Raw genomic sequence first — 15,897 nt, 5'->3', positions numbered from 1 at the left:
CAGGTACGGCACCTACGGATTCAACCAACCACTGTTTGAAAACGCATCTGTACTAACAGTGTAGGTAGGCTTTTTGCTTGTCATTATTCCCAAACAGCCCCAGAACTAGCTACAGAGCATTTACTCTGTTAGGTATTGTAAGTATAGATATGAATTATGGTATGCAGAGGTATGTCTGTGGTTTTTTTTAAATAAACACTACAATATTTTATATCAAGCACTTGGGCATCCATAGGTGTTGATATCCACAAACTTCCTGAATTCTGTCTAGATACCTAGGATTAATTCACCTTTTCCCCAAGTTTTAGAGATAAGTTTGAATATGTCCAAAAGGCATGCAATGACTTGAGAAATTAGAGAAGAAAGTTAAATTGAAGAGTAAACTTTTATGGTAAACCCAGTGACTCACAAATAAGTATTTGGGAAGCTGCCCAGTTCCTTTCTCCTGATTGCAGGGCTTTGGAAACTTCCTTTAAAAAGGGGATAAACATGTCATTTGTTTTTCCTTCAGCCCTGGTTTTTAAGTTCTTAGGAATGGGGAGTAACAGACTGGAGCCCCTGCCCAAATCCTACTGGAACTTGCCTCTCCTCCTTTCCTGGGAATCTTGGGTAATACAGCTCGCTGGGCTCTGTTCTTGTAGGGACAATCCCCCTTCCCAGTTAATTCTTCCAAGCCTGCTGGAAAGAGCCATTGGTTTGTATTTTATTCTCCATGCCTTTGAGATCTCAGGATGAAATACTTTCTATAAACCACAAAGCCTATTACTATTTTAAGTACCTGCATCTTCCAGAAGGAACACGCTGGCTCCCTGCAGGAGAAATAAATGGAGTAGGCTTTTGGGCTGGCACACTGTCTTTAGTGAAAAATAAAGAAAAGACAGAGATGGTCCTGTTCTCTCCACTGTAGAAAACGTGTCTCAGGCTCGTCAAGCAGAACACGTATTTCCGAGGAAGCACTTGTTACACTCTGCCATACAAATTACGGGGCCTTTCCTGGTGGGGCGGGGGGGGGGGGGGGTGGGGGTGGGGGGGAAGCGCAGGAGTATGGACAGGATCAAAACCAAACCAAACCAAAACAAAACAAAAGCAAAACAAGACGCGTAATGATAAAATTTACTTTCAGGGTGTGCTTGGGACTGAACGTGTGCTTTCTCTTGTTTTAGGGGCTTGTTTCATGGCTGTGAAGGAAAGAAAACTATTTTGGCTACTTACATTTCAAAACATACGTGCGGTTTGAGAGAGCACCTGGTACTTGTGAAGAAAACAGCAGGCGAAAAATATTTGGTTCTATTTTCCCATTGTCATCTCTCTTTGAGTTGTCTTTTCCTCCCCATCCCTCCCTTTGTGTCCCTGTCAGGATTGACAAGCATCCATGTGTTACCGAATGACATGAAGTTCTTGCTTCAATAATCATGGTAAAAATCCAGGGTATTTCAAAGCACATTATTGGCTCAGAGAACCACCCACTAGATTGGATTCTTCTGATTAACATTGATTGACAGCATCCTTGAGGTGCTGGGGTTTAAGCCAAATGGGTCAGGTCTGCCCATGTCCCTCCTGTGGCTCTGACACTGGGATCTTTTTTTTTCCCCATAGCTGCTATGATATGGGTTGCAGTTAAAGTTTCTCTTGTTGATGATAGAGAAAAACCTCCTGTTCAAGTAAAGATGGACATACAGACAAATAAGTAAATAAATACCCATAGCAAATAACAAGAGAAGAAACTAGTAGGGTTTATTTGCTCTTCTTCCCACCCCTTCCTTTTTATTCATCTGCCGTCAGCTCCAGTACTGATGGTGCTGTGGTTGGCAGCAATAAGGCAGAGCTCATAACAGGCTTAGAACGAACAGTGGTGGTGGGGTTATATAAGCAATTAGATCATGCCTCTATCTTAGCGTGTGCAGAGACCATTGAACAGAGTGTGGCAATTTGGGATGGAAAGAACAAACAGTTCGTCATGTTGGGGCAAGCTGAATGAACAGGAGGCCACTATCCCTACTTCTTCTCCTCAGTCCTAAGGGTTGAGTCCAGAAATCCCACAGGAAAGGGTAAAAAAAAAATGCACTCTGCTTGGGAACAGGAAGGAGATCGTAGACCTACCTGGAAATACCATTTACACAGGGAGCCCAGTGACTGGGTAGTAAGCTCTTCTCAAGTGTGGCTTGATAGATTACCTCTAACTAAACCTTTGGTGATAGATACCCTTGACGGTTTTCCTGTGCAAGGCAATTCCCTGTCTCTTCTTCTTCTTTTAATCTTAGGCATTGACTTATAATCTGTATTTTAACCAAGGGACAGAACTAATACAGCTTTACCACTCAGAGTGGAGCAGAAATGGTTCCATCCTTAAAACAGGCATACCCATGCATTTAGCTGCCGAACAACTTAATAAAATGGAACATATCACCCTAAAAACTGACAGAAGACTGGCCTGATTAGTTATTTATGATTTTTCAGAATCTCCGTTCCAAAGGGAAAACAGAATGCTTTTCTGTTTTCGTTTTACAATGCTTTCCTAAAGGACTGTGATATTATTAGCTGAACACGGTACAGCTTTGCAAGAAATCTCTAAGAAGGTGTTTTACAAACAGTTCCCAGGAAACTGTTGTGATCAATGAACAATTTCTCAGAAATACTTGAATTTTTATAGCACCTATATTTACTACTTATTCCTATGAGATACAAGATGCTAATATGTATTTGTATTTTATTTACACAAAACATGGCAGTCTAGATGTTAAATACCCCTTGAGTCTTTATATTCAGCATCTGGAAATGACTCCAAATTCCAAATGCCTAGTTGGAAAAACTAAGTGTGATTCCTGTGACATTATTGTTCACTGGTCTGCCATCTCTGATCCAGCTTGCTTTGCCTTTAAGGAGATCCTGAGTCGTTTAACACAGGTACAGACATGGATTCAGGAGCAGCTATGACTTACATATAGTGGAATCTGAAGCTGCCACCCCTTTCCACTGGCCTCATAACCTTAAGGGAAGAAATGATAATTTCTTGGCGCCAACATATTCAAAATTTGTTTAGCGACACTCATCTTGTCTTGGGCTCTCTCACGTTTTCTGGCAGTGTTGCAGCATTGGTGATAGGCCACCTCATGATACCATCTCTTGGAAAGCCTACAGTAGCTTTTCACTTACCAAGTTTTCAATTTTGTAAAGTGTTTCTAACTTCATTTCGACCATCGTTTATATGATTTCCTTTGAGTTTTCTAGTCTTAAAATCCCCAATTTTCTTCACTCATCCAAAACAAAAAAGTCATTTAGCTATTTGTGCATGGTATAAAGGCCTGAATTTTATGCTATCACCAATACATAATTACTGCTAAGTTTCCATGTAAAGTCTGCCTCGCCTCACACTGCAAACATTACAAGTACAGACTATAAAGACCTTTCCATATAGTCCTGAGAACATCATGACTGCTTCAAAGCTTTGTGTGATGATGGTGAAGATGGCAATGATAACATCATACTGCTCTGGATAGAAATGTCTCATGTAGAGCCCAGTACATCTTCCTAAAAACACTGTCTTGTTCCTCATTCTAGAAAGCTGTCATCCTTTGTTATCCAAAGAAATAGTCAGGGTAAATTGTTAGTGTTTGGTGCCCTGCCAAATAATTATCGTAAGGAGCTCTTGGTGAGCTTAATGTTAGAATCAGGTCACTAAAGCCAAGTCTTGAGGTCCACGAGGTGTAGGTTAACACCACACATTTGCTGGGCTTTCCTCTATAGATGGACTTTGTGCTGACTGTACTTTTATTGGTATTGTCCTCAAGGACAAAAACATCACTCAGATGCAAAATGGACTTCACAATGTCCAAAGGGCAAGACGCATCAAAGAACAGCAACAAGTTACTTCTAAAATGTTGCCACATTCAGATCCATAAACCTGGTCTTGAAGCTATCATGTGACTTGCCATGGACATCCCATGGAAGTCAATTCTTCCTGGATAGTGAGAACTGAGGGTTGGGCTCTACTGAAATGAAACAGTTAACTTCTGTTGCTTTTTCTGAAGTGTAAGATGGATGATCGCTAAATGCTTATTTAGTCTTTATCTTGAAGGGATAGAAAAATATGTGCAAACTAAAAGATACAATGTGTATACTACTGACATACTTACATCACTTAAGATACAAGGCTTATCATACTGCCTATTTTAAGGTTCAAATACCGACAAGACAGAAGTCCCACCATTTTCTCATCAGAATAAATATGCTATTTTTTATACTGCATTCTTTGCTCCTTCCGTACCTTCTCTGTGCCATTTTATCCTTTCTATCTAGAAAGATTGTTTTAAAACTAGCCCCTGAAATAAAGGTGTAATTTAAGGAAAAAGAAGTAGAAGGAGGGATCCAATTAAAATGATGAAAATCTTTAATTTTTATTTAGGTATACTTGTACGGACACGTGTATATACAAATACAGATCGTATGGATTTGCGTGTGTGTGTTTTAATTTTTTTTTACATTTTCTTTTACGTTTATATAATGTCAGCATTTCAAAACGGCACTCGATGAGGAGGTGCAAAGGACAGCAAGGCAGGGAGTCCAAGCACAGGGCTGCACGGAAGGAGCTGGACTTCATACCCAGACGCACACACGGTGAGTGGCTTCAATGCGGTGTCAAGAAGCATGGAAAACAGATTTTGGACTCATGGGTAACCTCCAACATGGCAGCATCTATTAAACTGTACAAACAATGGGAGAGAGCCCATTGTAGAGAGATTTCGTCTCGCATCCGAGCAGCTCTGGGGCAAATGCGTGGGAAGAACTCAGCGATGCCAAACCAGAGACAGACCTGCCCATTCACGGCTCTGAGGGGAAACAGAATGTGGGGGTAGGGTGAGAGAGCGAGAGAGAGAGAGAGAAAACGAGAGAGAGGAGAGAGAGAGAGAGAGAGAGAGAGAGAGAGAGAGAGAGAGAGAGAGAGGTGGGGGTGGGGCGGGGGGGAGGGGAGAGGCAAACGGGTGGGTGTTGGTAGTGGAGGTGATTTTCAAAAGCAAAATCTTGTGACCACAACTCTGAGAACAATGAACGGTAAGGAGGAGTTTCAAACCGTTTTTCTAATTTTGTGAAACTAATAAAATGGCTGCAGCCGTTGCTAAGGCACAGGAGAAAAACAGAGTCCCTGAAAGCCCACAGGTACTGTGACTCTGCCTTTCACAAAGACGCAGAGAGGGAAACAGCCCCACTGAGCCTTCCTAAAGGGACTGGTCTGCATCCTGAGTCTGAGCCGCACTTGATACTCACAAGACTTCCTGGGGGAGAATGACAAACAGAAAACCAAACCAAAGTACAGAACCATTTCTAAGTTATCTAAACCTTTTCAAACCACATGCTTGGGGTGAGGGGAAGGACCACAGAGCTCCGACATCAGACCTTGAAAACACCGAGGACAAAAATGTCAATCAAAGCAATCCTGTTGTTTCCGGTCCCAAGACAGTGGAGCTGTAAGATGGAGTGGTCCAGGATGGAGTTCCAGCCACTTGTGGCTTCTTAGCCATGGATACGTTGGATGTTTCAAAGCCTCAATGCATGTTTTGTATCCTGAAAGTCTGTTTTCACTTACAAAAGACATAAGAATCAAATTAATACTTTATTATCAAACACTATATACAACAGAGGTCGCTAATAATACAGAATTAAAGAACGCAGTTGTTTTTTTTTGTTTTTTTGTTTTGTTTTGTTTTTTTAACATTTTAACTTTTCTTTCCTCTGCCACCCAAGAAAGTACAGTACAAAACAATAGTCTAAAACTAACACGAACTGTTACCTGGTCTATTAAAGGATACACAGTATCCACTAAACAGACAGATCTTTATTCCCTGCTTCATGTTGCAAAGCCCTTGGCAACCAGGGGCAAAGGTCGCTGGGGTTTGACCAACTGGGGCTGAGGGGCTTCAAGGGCTGCCCTTCCTGTTTTTCCATTGCTTTAAAAATGAAACCAACTACCAAGTTGCACGGACATCCTAAGCCCACAGAGGATTGTAACACCACCACAAAAAGCCACCAGCGCATTTTTTTTGGACAAGATAAAAACTGTCTGACACCAATCGTCTTGAAAACTCTGCACAAGCGTATTAGCTAAGATTATGTCACAGGTAAAAAGCATATTGTCTACTGGCGTGGATAGGTTTTTTCTTTTTTCTTTTTCTTTTTTTTTTTAACTTAATAATTGGTGGCATGGCAGTGAAGTAAAAGGGTCTAATTGCACAGTGGGAAATGAAAGACAATGGCAGAGAGGGCCATGAGGAATTGTTTCATCATTGGTTAGAGACAAATGCTAGAATCACAGGACTCACCATTTCTACAATGACATTAGAACCACTAATGTCGTTAGGACTAACTGGATTCACCATAGGATCACTTGGTGTCCTTGACTGTAGTACATGCAGTATTATCTTGGTTCTATCGATCCATCTTAGAAGGGATTTTTTTTTTTTGTGTGTGTGTGTGTCCCTTTACTGAAATCCCACTAACCCACAAACCTGTAACTATTAATAAAAAGAATACATCTGGATATCACTGAGAGTGTCGAGCGCATAAATAAAGGCAAAGGAATCCAATGCTTTGAAGTTCTGTTTTCAGTGGAAATGGTGGGTGCCTTCTGTGATGAGACTCTGCTACTCCAGAGAAGTCTCAGATGTTGGGAGAAGAGGGGAGAGGACTAACTATATCTTTGAGGCTGGCGACTCCGGTCACATGGTTCAGGTGAGAGCTGACTCCAGTTGCCTCCACTCCAAAGGGACCAGGTAAGTAAGCCCAGCTTACATTCCAACGTGCGTACAACTCTCTAGGGTGCAGTTCGTTCACAGCTGCCTTCCACTCACATATTTTTCTAATTTGAAACCACTCGCAATTCTAAGCAATTTCCGATCCATGAAGTCCATCTATAATGTGAACTCTTTTTTTTTTTACATATACATCTTAAAAACGAATATATAAAAAATTCCATATTTTTTTAAACTGGAATGCTTTCAATTTTCCACATTACATGATCATTGCATTTACTGACTTGCTTGTTTACAAAGGCATGGTTTCTATTGATGTCGTGCAATAGCAAAAATAGGCTAGATCACCTTTCCATTGGTGTGACACTATTCCCTGTCTCACTTGGCTTTGGGATTTAAAGCTCCCGACACCCCACCAGGAGACCCTCACTGCTTGTGTTTCCTGGCAATCAGCTGGAACCAACCCCTCGGCCATGCTAAATTTCTTTAAACAGGGTCATCCCATGTTCATTCTTCTGCCCCAAACCCTACTATGAAACAAGATAACCCCCTGTGTTTCTAAATGTACCAAGGGATACCACTTTTTCTCACAAGTTTAAATAGGACAAGCATATATACTCACTCTCAGCATAAAGTATATCTAAATAATGTATTTTCTATTCTAGTGGATTTTTAAAAAAATATTTTGTCAAAGTCTTTGGGACTCCATCTTGTTTATCTCCCACAGATAAACATGTGTTTCCCCCTACGCTTTAGGCTGTGTCAGAAAGGGAAAGGACAGAACATCAACACTTGAATTTCTTATTCCAAACTTTGGAATTTGTATTCCAAATTTCCCTTTAGCCCTCCCAAGTAGTGCTGACTGACTCTCCTGGTGATAGGGGTCTGTGTCTGAGTCCCCTGTGGTCACGGAGCGAGGAGCAGAACGTGGGTATCGGGGTGGGAATTGGGGAAAGGCCACAGCACACTGGAGCTCCAGCAAAGCCAAATTGCATCTCCTCTGGTCAGACTCTCTTTCCTTGTACATATTGTCCCCAGAGGAGTAGCCAAAGCTATTCCACTCTCTACTCATCAACCCTGGCTTGGCAGCCTTGGGGAAGGTCACTTTATTCATAAAAAAATGCCTCTTTGAAGTCCTAAAAAGAAAAAAAAAAGTTGTAGCACCATGGTGAACTGTATTCAAAGATTAAAATAAAAAAGAAAGAAAGAAAGAAACCCTCAGGTGTGCACTGCCCGGTCCTAAAAAGTTAGAGGCATTCACACCTCCAGCAACAGATCATTTTCTCACTATCCACACTTTCTCTGTTATGAGCATCCCTACATCCAACCTTCCTCCTGGGAGAAGAGGCTTCTTCAACACAGCCCAAGTTTTGCTGGCCAAAAAAAAAAAAAAAAAAAAAAAAAAGCTTTAAGACAGTCCCATTTGATGAAATAAAAACTAGTATCTGAACCTTTGAGAAGCCTGCTCACTTCCCTTCCACACTCCTAGAGGACGTGGGATAGTATTAGGCCTATCCTTAACTCCGCCCCCTCTGGACCCGACAGGCCAACACCAAGCTCCACACAATCACCTTACTGTCCTGACCGGGAAGGCATAAGTATTGTATAGGAGAGGGCAACCCCTCTCAGGCCTGGACATTGCAGGCAGCATCTGCCGCCATTCTTTCTTGTGTGCATATGGTCGACACCCTGAGCCTAAGGAGGTGAGCTCTAGAAAATGCACAGGAGGCCAAGACCTGCTGCTGTCACTCTGACAATCTGGCATTTTTATCTGGACTCCGTTTGATTGGGAAGGGGATGAGAGGAGTCAAGGGCAAGGGCTTAGGGGTAGGGTGGGGTGAAGGAGGCAGCAACTAGTTTACCCCCCCGCAACAACAACCCCAAGTTGTTGCTTAGAAATCAGGCTGAAGGAAAGAAAACAAAAATCTGACATCTGCCAAAAACCAATAACAAGTCCCTTCTTGGGATGAGCAGTTAGGTGGATCTCTGGTGTTCCAAGACCCTGACGTTTTCTGTGACAGGCGACGGGAGGAGACTGTGCTATAATGTCAAAAGCATCGCCAGGAGAAACAGTAGGATTGCCAAAAGGCGGCTGGGTATCCTTGGTGTCTGTGCCGCGTTCTCACCGCGGGATGGCTCGGCTGACTCATGTACGGTGTCATCTGTTCAAATAGAAAGCACACATTCCAATGAGATTTCACATCCTTAATAACTCTCCTGCAGCAGCCTGCTGTTAACAGACCTCACCACCCTCTGCAAAGTAGGGTAATGAACCCTGTGCCACCATTGACTTTCATGTCTGCATAATCACTCATTATTTACAGCAAACAAAGGAGAGGCAGGGGAAATTGGACTTCCTTCACGATATTTATACTCTGCCTTGAAGCCGAGGGGGAAACTGTGCATACAGTACAATATTCGCTGCAGAAGCTACTCGGATGTGCTATTGGTCAGATGCACTTTGCACAAACTGGGGGGAAGCACCTTTAAGCCTGAAGTACTGTGGGCGGAAGTAACACGCTGGGAGGGACGGGGAAAGAGTTATGTGGGCATATTAGTGGTTAACCAGACCCGGCTGCTCATTCTCTTTCTTTTAGGCATTTCACAGGATTAGTGTTGAATGTTTGCTTGCTTGGTGCCTACGTGTATTTTCAAATGTGAAAAAAAAAATTAAATGCCAAGACAACAACAGTATTTTAAATAAACTATATATAATACCCAGGAAACTTCAGAAATCCCATACCCACTGGGCTGCCTACAATTAGGAATCAATTATGGTACTATTTCCATTACAGGCCCTGCATCTCCCAGATTAAATTACTTGAACTTGACTATTCTTATTTTTATCAGGCTGAGGCTTGGCACATAAATTATCAGTGTGGATGCAAATTTTCCTCTAAATAAAATGGATTAAGTGAGTTAAGCTTCTTTTATTTAGCTATAAAGTGTTCTACGAGGCTGCCTCTGACTCTGGATCGCCTCCCTGATCTGCATGATTAACAGGCTTAACTTTGAAATGGGAACTTTGCAGTAATTAGTGCCCAAAGATAGATTGGAGGCCTGCCCATGAGCCGTACGATTCTCTAATGTGGCCCATCTCCTTCCTCCCATCTGGCCTAGCTTATGCTTTTAGCCCAGATGACCTCTGGACATGTTTCTGGAGCTGACAATTGGCCTCTGAGCAGATTTCATTTCGGCATCAGGGGGACTTCCCGTGGGAAGACAAGAATCGCTACTTGGGATTTGCTGACTGGTGAATAGAGAGAGCAGTAACAAGTGAGACTCCACTATTTGTTCTCAATTATGTAGACCCTACAAGATAATCCCTAACATCCATCAGTGACCTACTTTGTGCCTCTTAATAGACTGCCCATTACTTTAACTTCATATATATTCACCTACCACACACATCATAATAAGGGTATGTTTCCTTACTGGGGAGCGTCATACTATCTATTATACGCCTTAGAGGGAACTCTTCTTTTGGCTCACACTTTCTGGAAGTTTCTGCTCATCCCCTTCACATCCCATGTGAACTAAGAAACATGCGTTCTCAGAATTAAAGTCTTCCACCCCAGAAGGATCTTATCATTTCAGTGGGTCCTGGTGGAGGAGCCCCTGCAGCCCTTTGTTTAATCTGTTCTCCTTTCCTGGATGTGAGCAAACCCGGAGAGATTGCTTTTAGCTTAGGAGACTAGAAAAGGTTAGGAAGCAAGCACAGGAAGGTAAATCCCGCCTAGCGTAGCCGAGTACGTGTGGGCCCTCATCCTTTCTCTGCTCCTTTTTCAGCCTTGGTAATGCATTAATTAAATCTGTAGTTAACAGGAGGCAGAAGTAAAGGCCCCTAATAGCCCTGAAATTAAAATCCAAATCACATTCTTAAGAGCACCAATATGGTGTCAATCAAAACAATGGAGCACTTCAGGCTTAATTATAAAAGAACCATAAACCCCGAGGATTCCACAGCTCATTTTGAAACATCACTTATATTTATACACCTGAAATTACACCACCTACTGGGGTTCTTCTCCACCCTTTTTGCAATAATACATCACTCAATCTTTCTCCTTGTGAGGCTTGGAAATGTACTGTTAAGAACATACTCAAGCTAGACTTCTGCAGTCTGGGCAAGCATGCAGGGCAGGACTTCACTGCTTCGCACCCCTTGCAGTGGCTCAGCAAGGGCTATCCATCGTCCCAGGGTCACTCAGCTCAAGGCACAGTGAAGGGACTTTGCGGAATAACTGAATTTTTCTTCTAAGTGAAGCATAAGTTTGAGTGGACCTTTCAAACCTTGCTTCACAGATAATGTTTGGAATTAGCATTTCTGAGAGCTGTGTTGTTCATTATTTCTTTAGCCTCAAATACATTCACCTACCACACACACCATAGTAAGGGTATGTTTTCTTACTGGGAAGAATCATACTCCCCTGTGTTTCCCTCAAGTGAGAGAACCCTCTGCATGCTCTTGTCCCTACAATATGACGTGCATGAGTCAGGAGTCTGCAAGGCATGCTTTGATTAAAACAGGTCCTTGACGAGGCACTCTATACGTCACCATCATCACCCACACCCCTTACCCCTGACACTGAATAAGAAACTGGCTACCATTTGGATAACTAGGGAGGAAATTTCAGAATTCTAAGTAAAAAAAAAAATCTATTCTAATCAAAATTAAACCTACATATGAGAGATTATTAATACTTATAATAGTGAGTGTAGCTTGGCAGAAGAAACTGTTCCTCTTTAGAAGCCAAATGGAGTCTTGCCTCTTAGTTACAGGATTCCACCACACAGGGGTTTTTGGTGGCTAACTGAGAACACTAATGCTACTTTGGAGCATGTAATGTGGCATATGTCTGCCCTGAGATCATCCTGCATCCCTGAAGGTAGGAAACTGGCAGGCAGCGTGTGCAAGCAAACAATAAAGACAAATGCATTCCACAGACAGGTGAATTAGAACACATTGCTGAGAACATGCAGTAGAACCTTTCAGGCTCGCTGGGTCCCTAAAGCCTGTGTGTGCATCTAGTGCTGGTGGAATCCCTAAAGCCTGTGTGTGCATCTAATGCTGGTGGAATCCCTAAAGCCTGTGTGTGTATCTAGTGCTGGCTAAAGGAGACCACTGTTAATTGAAACAGTCAACAGAGTGGGAAAAGAACAGCATTTGTGACTGACAGAATTTTCTAGAAAATAAAGAGAAACATTCATATCTGTTAACACATTCATATTACCAGGTATGGTGGCTCAGACCTCCCTCCCCCACACCATGTTAGTGAGGGTGCTTGCCGGCAGTCTCTTAAAAGCAGGCAAACACACAAACACACATTTACTAAACTACATGCTGCCAAACTTTCCAAACCTCTATAGTTAGTTATATGGTCATGGACTTGGGGCCACTGTGAATTCCAAGTTCTGTATGAGAAAGAACTTCTTTCTTAGCAGACACTAACATAAGCTGATGTATGAGAGCTTCTCAATGTTTGCGTTTTATCATTAGTCGAATTCAAAGGTGCTTTTCTTAGCAACATAATAGTCCTTAGTATGCTTCTTTACCACAGAAAAAGAGAGAGAGAGGGGGGGAGAGAGAGAGAGAGAGAGAGAGAGAGAGAAGAAAAAAAGAAAGAAAGAAAGAAAGAAAGAAAGAAAGAAAGAAAGAAAGAAAGAAAGAAAGAAAGAAAGAAGCTGGGCATGGCGGTGCACGCCTTTAATCCCAGCACTCGGGAGGCAGAGGCAGGAGGATTTCTGAGTTTGAGGCCAGCCTGGTCTACAAAGTGAGTTCCAGAACAGCCAGGGCTATACAGAGAAACCCTGTTTCAATCAATCAATCAATAAATAAATAAATAAACAAACAGGAAGGAAGGAAGGAAGGAAGGAAGGAAGGAAGGAAGGAAGGAAGGAAGGAGCCAGGAAAGAAGGAAGGAAGGAAAGAGAGAAAAGAAAGAAGGAAGGAAAGAGAGAAAAGAAAGGATGGAAAGAAGGAAGGAAGAAAAGAGAGAAAAGGAAGGAAAGAAGGAAGGAATGAAGGAAAGTAAAGAAAGGACAGAAAGAAGAAAGAAAGAAAATGAAGGAAGGAATGAAGGAAAGTAAAGAAAGGACAGAAAAAAGGAAGAAAGAAAATGAAGGAAGGAAAGAAGGAAGGAAGGCAAGAGAGCAAACAAAAAATACATGAAATCTCTCAGGTCTCTAGACAGGCTCCAACTCGCTAGAGAGGCAACAACAGATTTTCCCTGGAAAATAAAATTATAAGAAATTCTTATCAAAATTAGAGTCCTGGGCAACTTTATAACAGGCCTAACCTGCTGGACATTCTACTCATGACTTAGCAGCAAAGCTAAGACCGGTCAGTGTTTATCTCTGAACATCCATCCCTCTAGGAGCAGGGAGAGGCTGTTACTATTATCCTAGCAGTGAGAGCTAAGGATATGAATTCTGACAAGCTGAGGAGCCTGGGCAGGTTTCCTTGGCCATGGCTTGACAGAGCTCCTGTTTAACTTGCCCCTGTGGTGGACATGTCCTCAAACTTGAAGTCTGGTGCCTTGAAAAGTCACAGTAATGCTTCTGGTTTTTCAGGACACAATTAAAACGTCTCCTATCAGCACTCACTTCTTCCTCCTATCTAAAGCGGCTAACTGATCCCTGGGGAGACATTAAGGCCTCCAAAGCTCATTGTATATGCCTCTCATTTATGCTCTGGGTGAGGTGCCTGCCTTAGAAACCGACTCGAGTGTGTGGGGGAAGGCCTGACTCTTCCTGGCAGCCAGCACTTACTCAGGCTAAGTGTCCCTAAGGCTCATTGACTGTTATCCCTATAACAAAACTCAGAGGATGAAGTGGACTGAAAACCCTTTTAGTTTCTAGAACTATAACAAAGAAAAGCCCTACTACAAAACTAAACAAACAAACAAACAAACAACACAGAGACCTTATCATATCCATAAGGGGACTTACATCTCCTGGTGAAGTGGAAATAATTTTCTCTGTAGATGGTCTCTAAGATGGTCATGGGAGATGAATAAAGAAAACTGTTAAGATCTACATAGGTGGATGGTAGAAAGGAAGACAGGAGCGTCTACAAACTGGCCTGCCACCCATCAGAATGGGTCTGGTTGCATTCAAAGGCCAGGGTAAATTCATAAGCAAATGAACGGCTTCTCCCAGTCTACAACATCCACTACACTCTAAGTGGTTAAATGATTTTTTTTTTCTTGAGACAGGGTTTCTCTGTGTATAGCCCTGGTTGTCCTGGAACTCACATTGTAGACCAGGCTGGCCTTGAACTCACAGAGTAAAGTGAATGTGCTTGGGGCCTTTACTTTTTTCACCCTGATGAGGAAGTTTGACTCTGCATGTCAGTGGCATGAAAAAAAATTAACTATCTTTAAAATTTGTTTTGTCTGAGTATTCAAGGATTACTTCTGGCTCCAGGTGCTCCTGCATCTAATTGTGGTGGCCACAGGATTGCATGTCTCCAGATGAACTGCTATCAACAACAGGATAAATAATACTGAAGTGAAATACAGGTTTTAGGTCAGTTTTGCCATTGATGCACTAGAGAAAGCTAAATCAGTCGCTATTTTGTGCAGTCATCTTACTGCTTTTATCCACGGATTTGGATATGGTATTAAGAAAAAGAAAGAAAGTTTCATAAACATGTACAGTAGAAATGTTTTCTGTCTTGTATGAAAACTGGTTTTACATGTACTGTGATCCATTGACACGCGTGAGGCTGTGGTAGAAGACAGTGGGATTTTAGTATTCTGGTAGGGCTTCTATATTAGAATAACTGCTTCAATGGGACCCATGTCCAAGAAAGAAAAGTTGTACTCTATCTAGCATGCACTACACAAAAATACTGGAGGAATGAGATAGAAGATAAGTAATATTAGCAAGCGGCTAGCAATGGGCGGAAGCAGAAACAACGGGAGCATGCACGCATGCAGAAAGGAAGAAAGGAAAACCAGGACTAAGGCACCGGAGAGAGATGCGTTGGTTAACAAGAGATTCTCTAAGCATACTAACCTGCTGGTTCTAATGAATTTTCTACTTTGTCGTTAACATCGAAAACACGATCATGAACACCTATAGTTTTCATACAGCTATCTATAACGAAAATAGAGATAACAGCCAAATATGTTAGTGAAGACACCCTTAGACTCCCACTTCCTCCTTTTTTTTTCTTTCTCTCTATCGTTTCCTTTTATTAATGTAGAGATTGTTTTATGACAATCCATGGCATGTATCCACGTGCCAGCATCGTTCCCGTTTGCTGTGTGCATGGACAACAGTCTGAGAAACAACAAGTTAGCAACTGCTGGATCCTTCGATACACGAAATAAAAAAAGCATCGTGAGGAATGAGGAAAAAAAATATGATGGGAAACTCAAACATGGATGTGGATATACAAAACAGGTACCACACACATCTCGACAGTAAAAAAATAAATAGATAAAACAGAATGAAACAGAATTTTACCGCTGTGAACCAGACCATAGGATGGAGCATGCGCAGTGAGGGGGACCCTCGGAAGCTCTTTCTAGAACTTACTTGTTGGTCTCACAAAGACTTTGAGCTTTAGACAGGACCTTCTTCCGTTGTCTGGGATTGCAGAGGCTGTGGGTGAGGCAAAGAGAGAGGGCAGAAGAAAAAGGAGAGAATAACAACTCATTACTCTTTGTTTTACACATGACAAATAAATGCTCTACTCATACTCTTGCGGGATATACACTTGTCTGCGTCTTGTCCTGAAGTTAAAACAAACAATACTTTCCAGACTGAGCTAAATGCTATAGGAAGGCGACTCTCATATTCCCATCTCCCCCCCCCCCAAACAATAAAGGAAGAATCATGCAGGAATGTGGTAATCTATAGAAAAATGCTTAGGACTTCTATTTCAAAGTCACTCCCCTTTCACTTGATCTGCTATCAATTTTCTCTAAATCGGGAGGGATAATGCCTGAACTCTCTTGCTTCGGGAACAGCTCCTCAACCACAGGACAAAAAAGAGCCCAGCAGAGCCCCACAGTGAGAGCGCTGTCAAAACCCGTAACAGACAGTTACAAGGCGGACTTCAACTTGACCTACTTCTGCTGGGGAAAGCAGAGCTTTGTCTGTCCTGAAAGCTTGTCTGTCAGTGCTCCGCAGGTAATTCAAT

At 42.2% G+C, this 15,897-nt stretch overlaps 1 protein-coding gene across 3 annotated transcripts in view; it reads right to left on the bottom strand.

Moving 5' to 3' along the window:
- Window positions 1-8,121: 8,121 nt before the first annotated feature.
- The window catches only part of Efna5 (ephrin A5), a 281,643-nt gene continuing 273,867 nt past the window's right edge, over window positions 8,122-15,897 (bottom strand). Inside the window, exons 3-6 of one of the 3 annotated variants that reach the window (XM_085832692.1) lie at window positions 15,291-15,356; window positions 14,766-14,846; window positions 13,695-13,736; window positions 8,122-8,905 (exon numbers count right to left, since the gene is read on the bottom strand). In XM_085832692.1, coding sequence (XP_085688818.1) covers window positions 8,784-8,905; window positions 13,695-13,736; window positions 14,766-14,846; window positions 15,291-15,356 — 311 coding nt within the window. In that variant the 3' untranslated portion in view covers window positions 8,122-8,783. The remainder of the gene's footprint in view (window positions 8,906-13,694; window positions 13,737-14,765; window positions 14,847-15,290; window positions 15,357-15,897) is intronic. The other 2 variants (XM_021149546.3, XM_021149547.3) reach the window with 2 other exon arrangements.

This window comes from Mus caroli, unplaced genomic scaffold (genome assembly GCF_978045245.1).
Source record: "Mus caroli unplaced genomic scaffold, Mus_caroli_1 scaffold_18, whole genome shotgun sequence".
NCBI lineage: Eukaryota > Metazoa > Chordata > Mammalia > Rodentia > Muridae > Mus > Mus caroli.
This window is presented reverse-complemented; position numbering and strand designations above follow the sequence as displayed.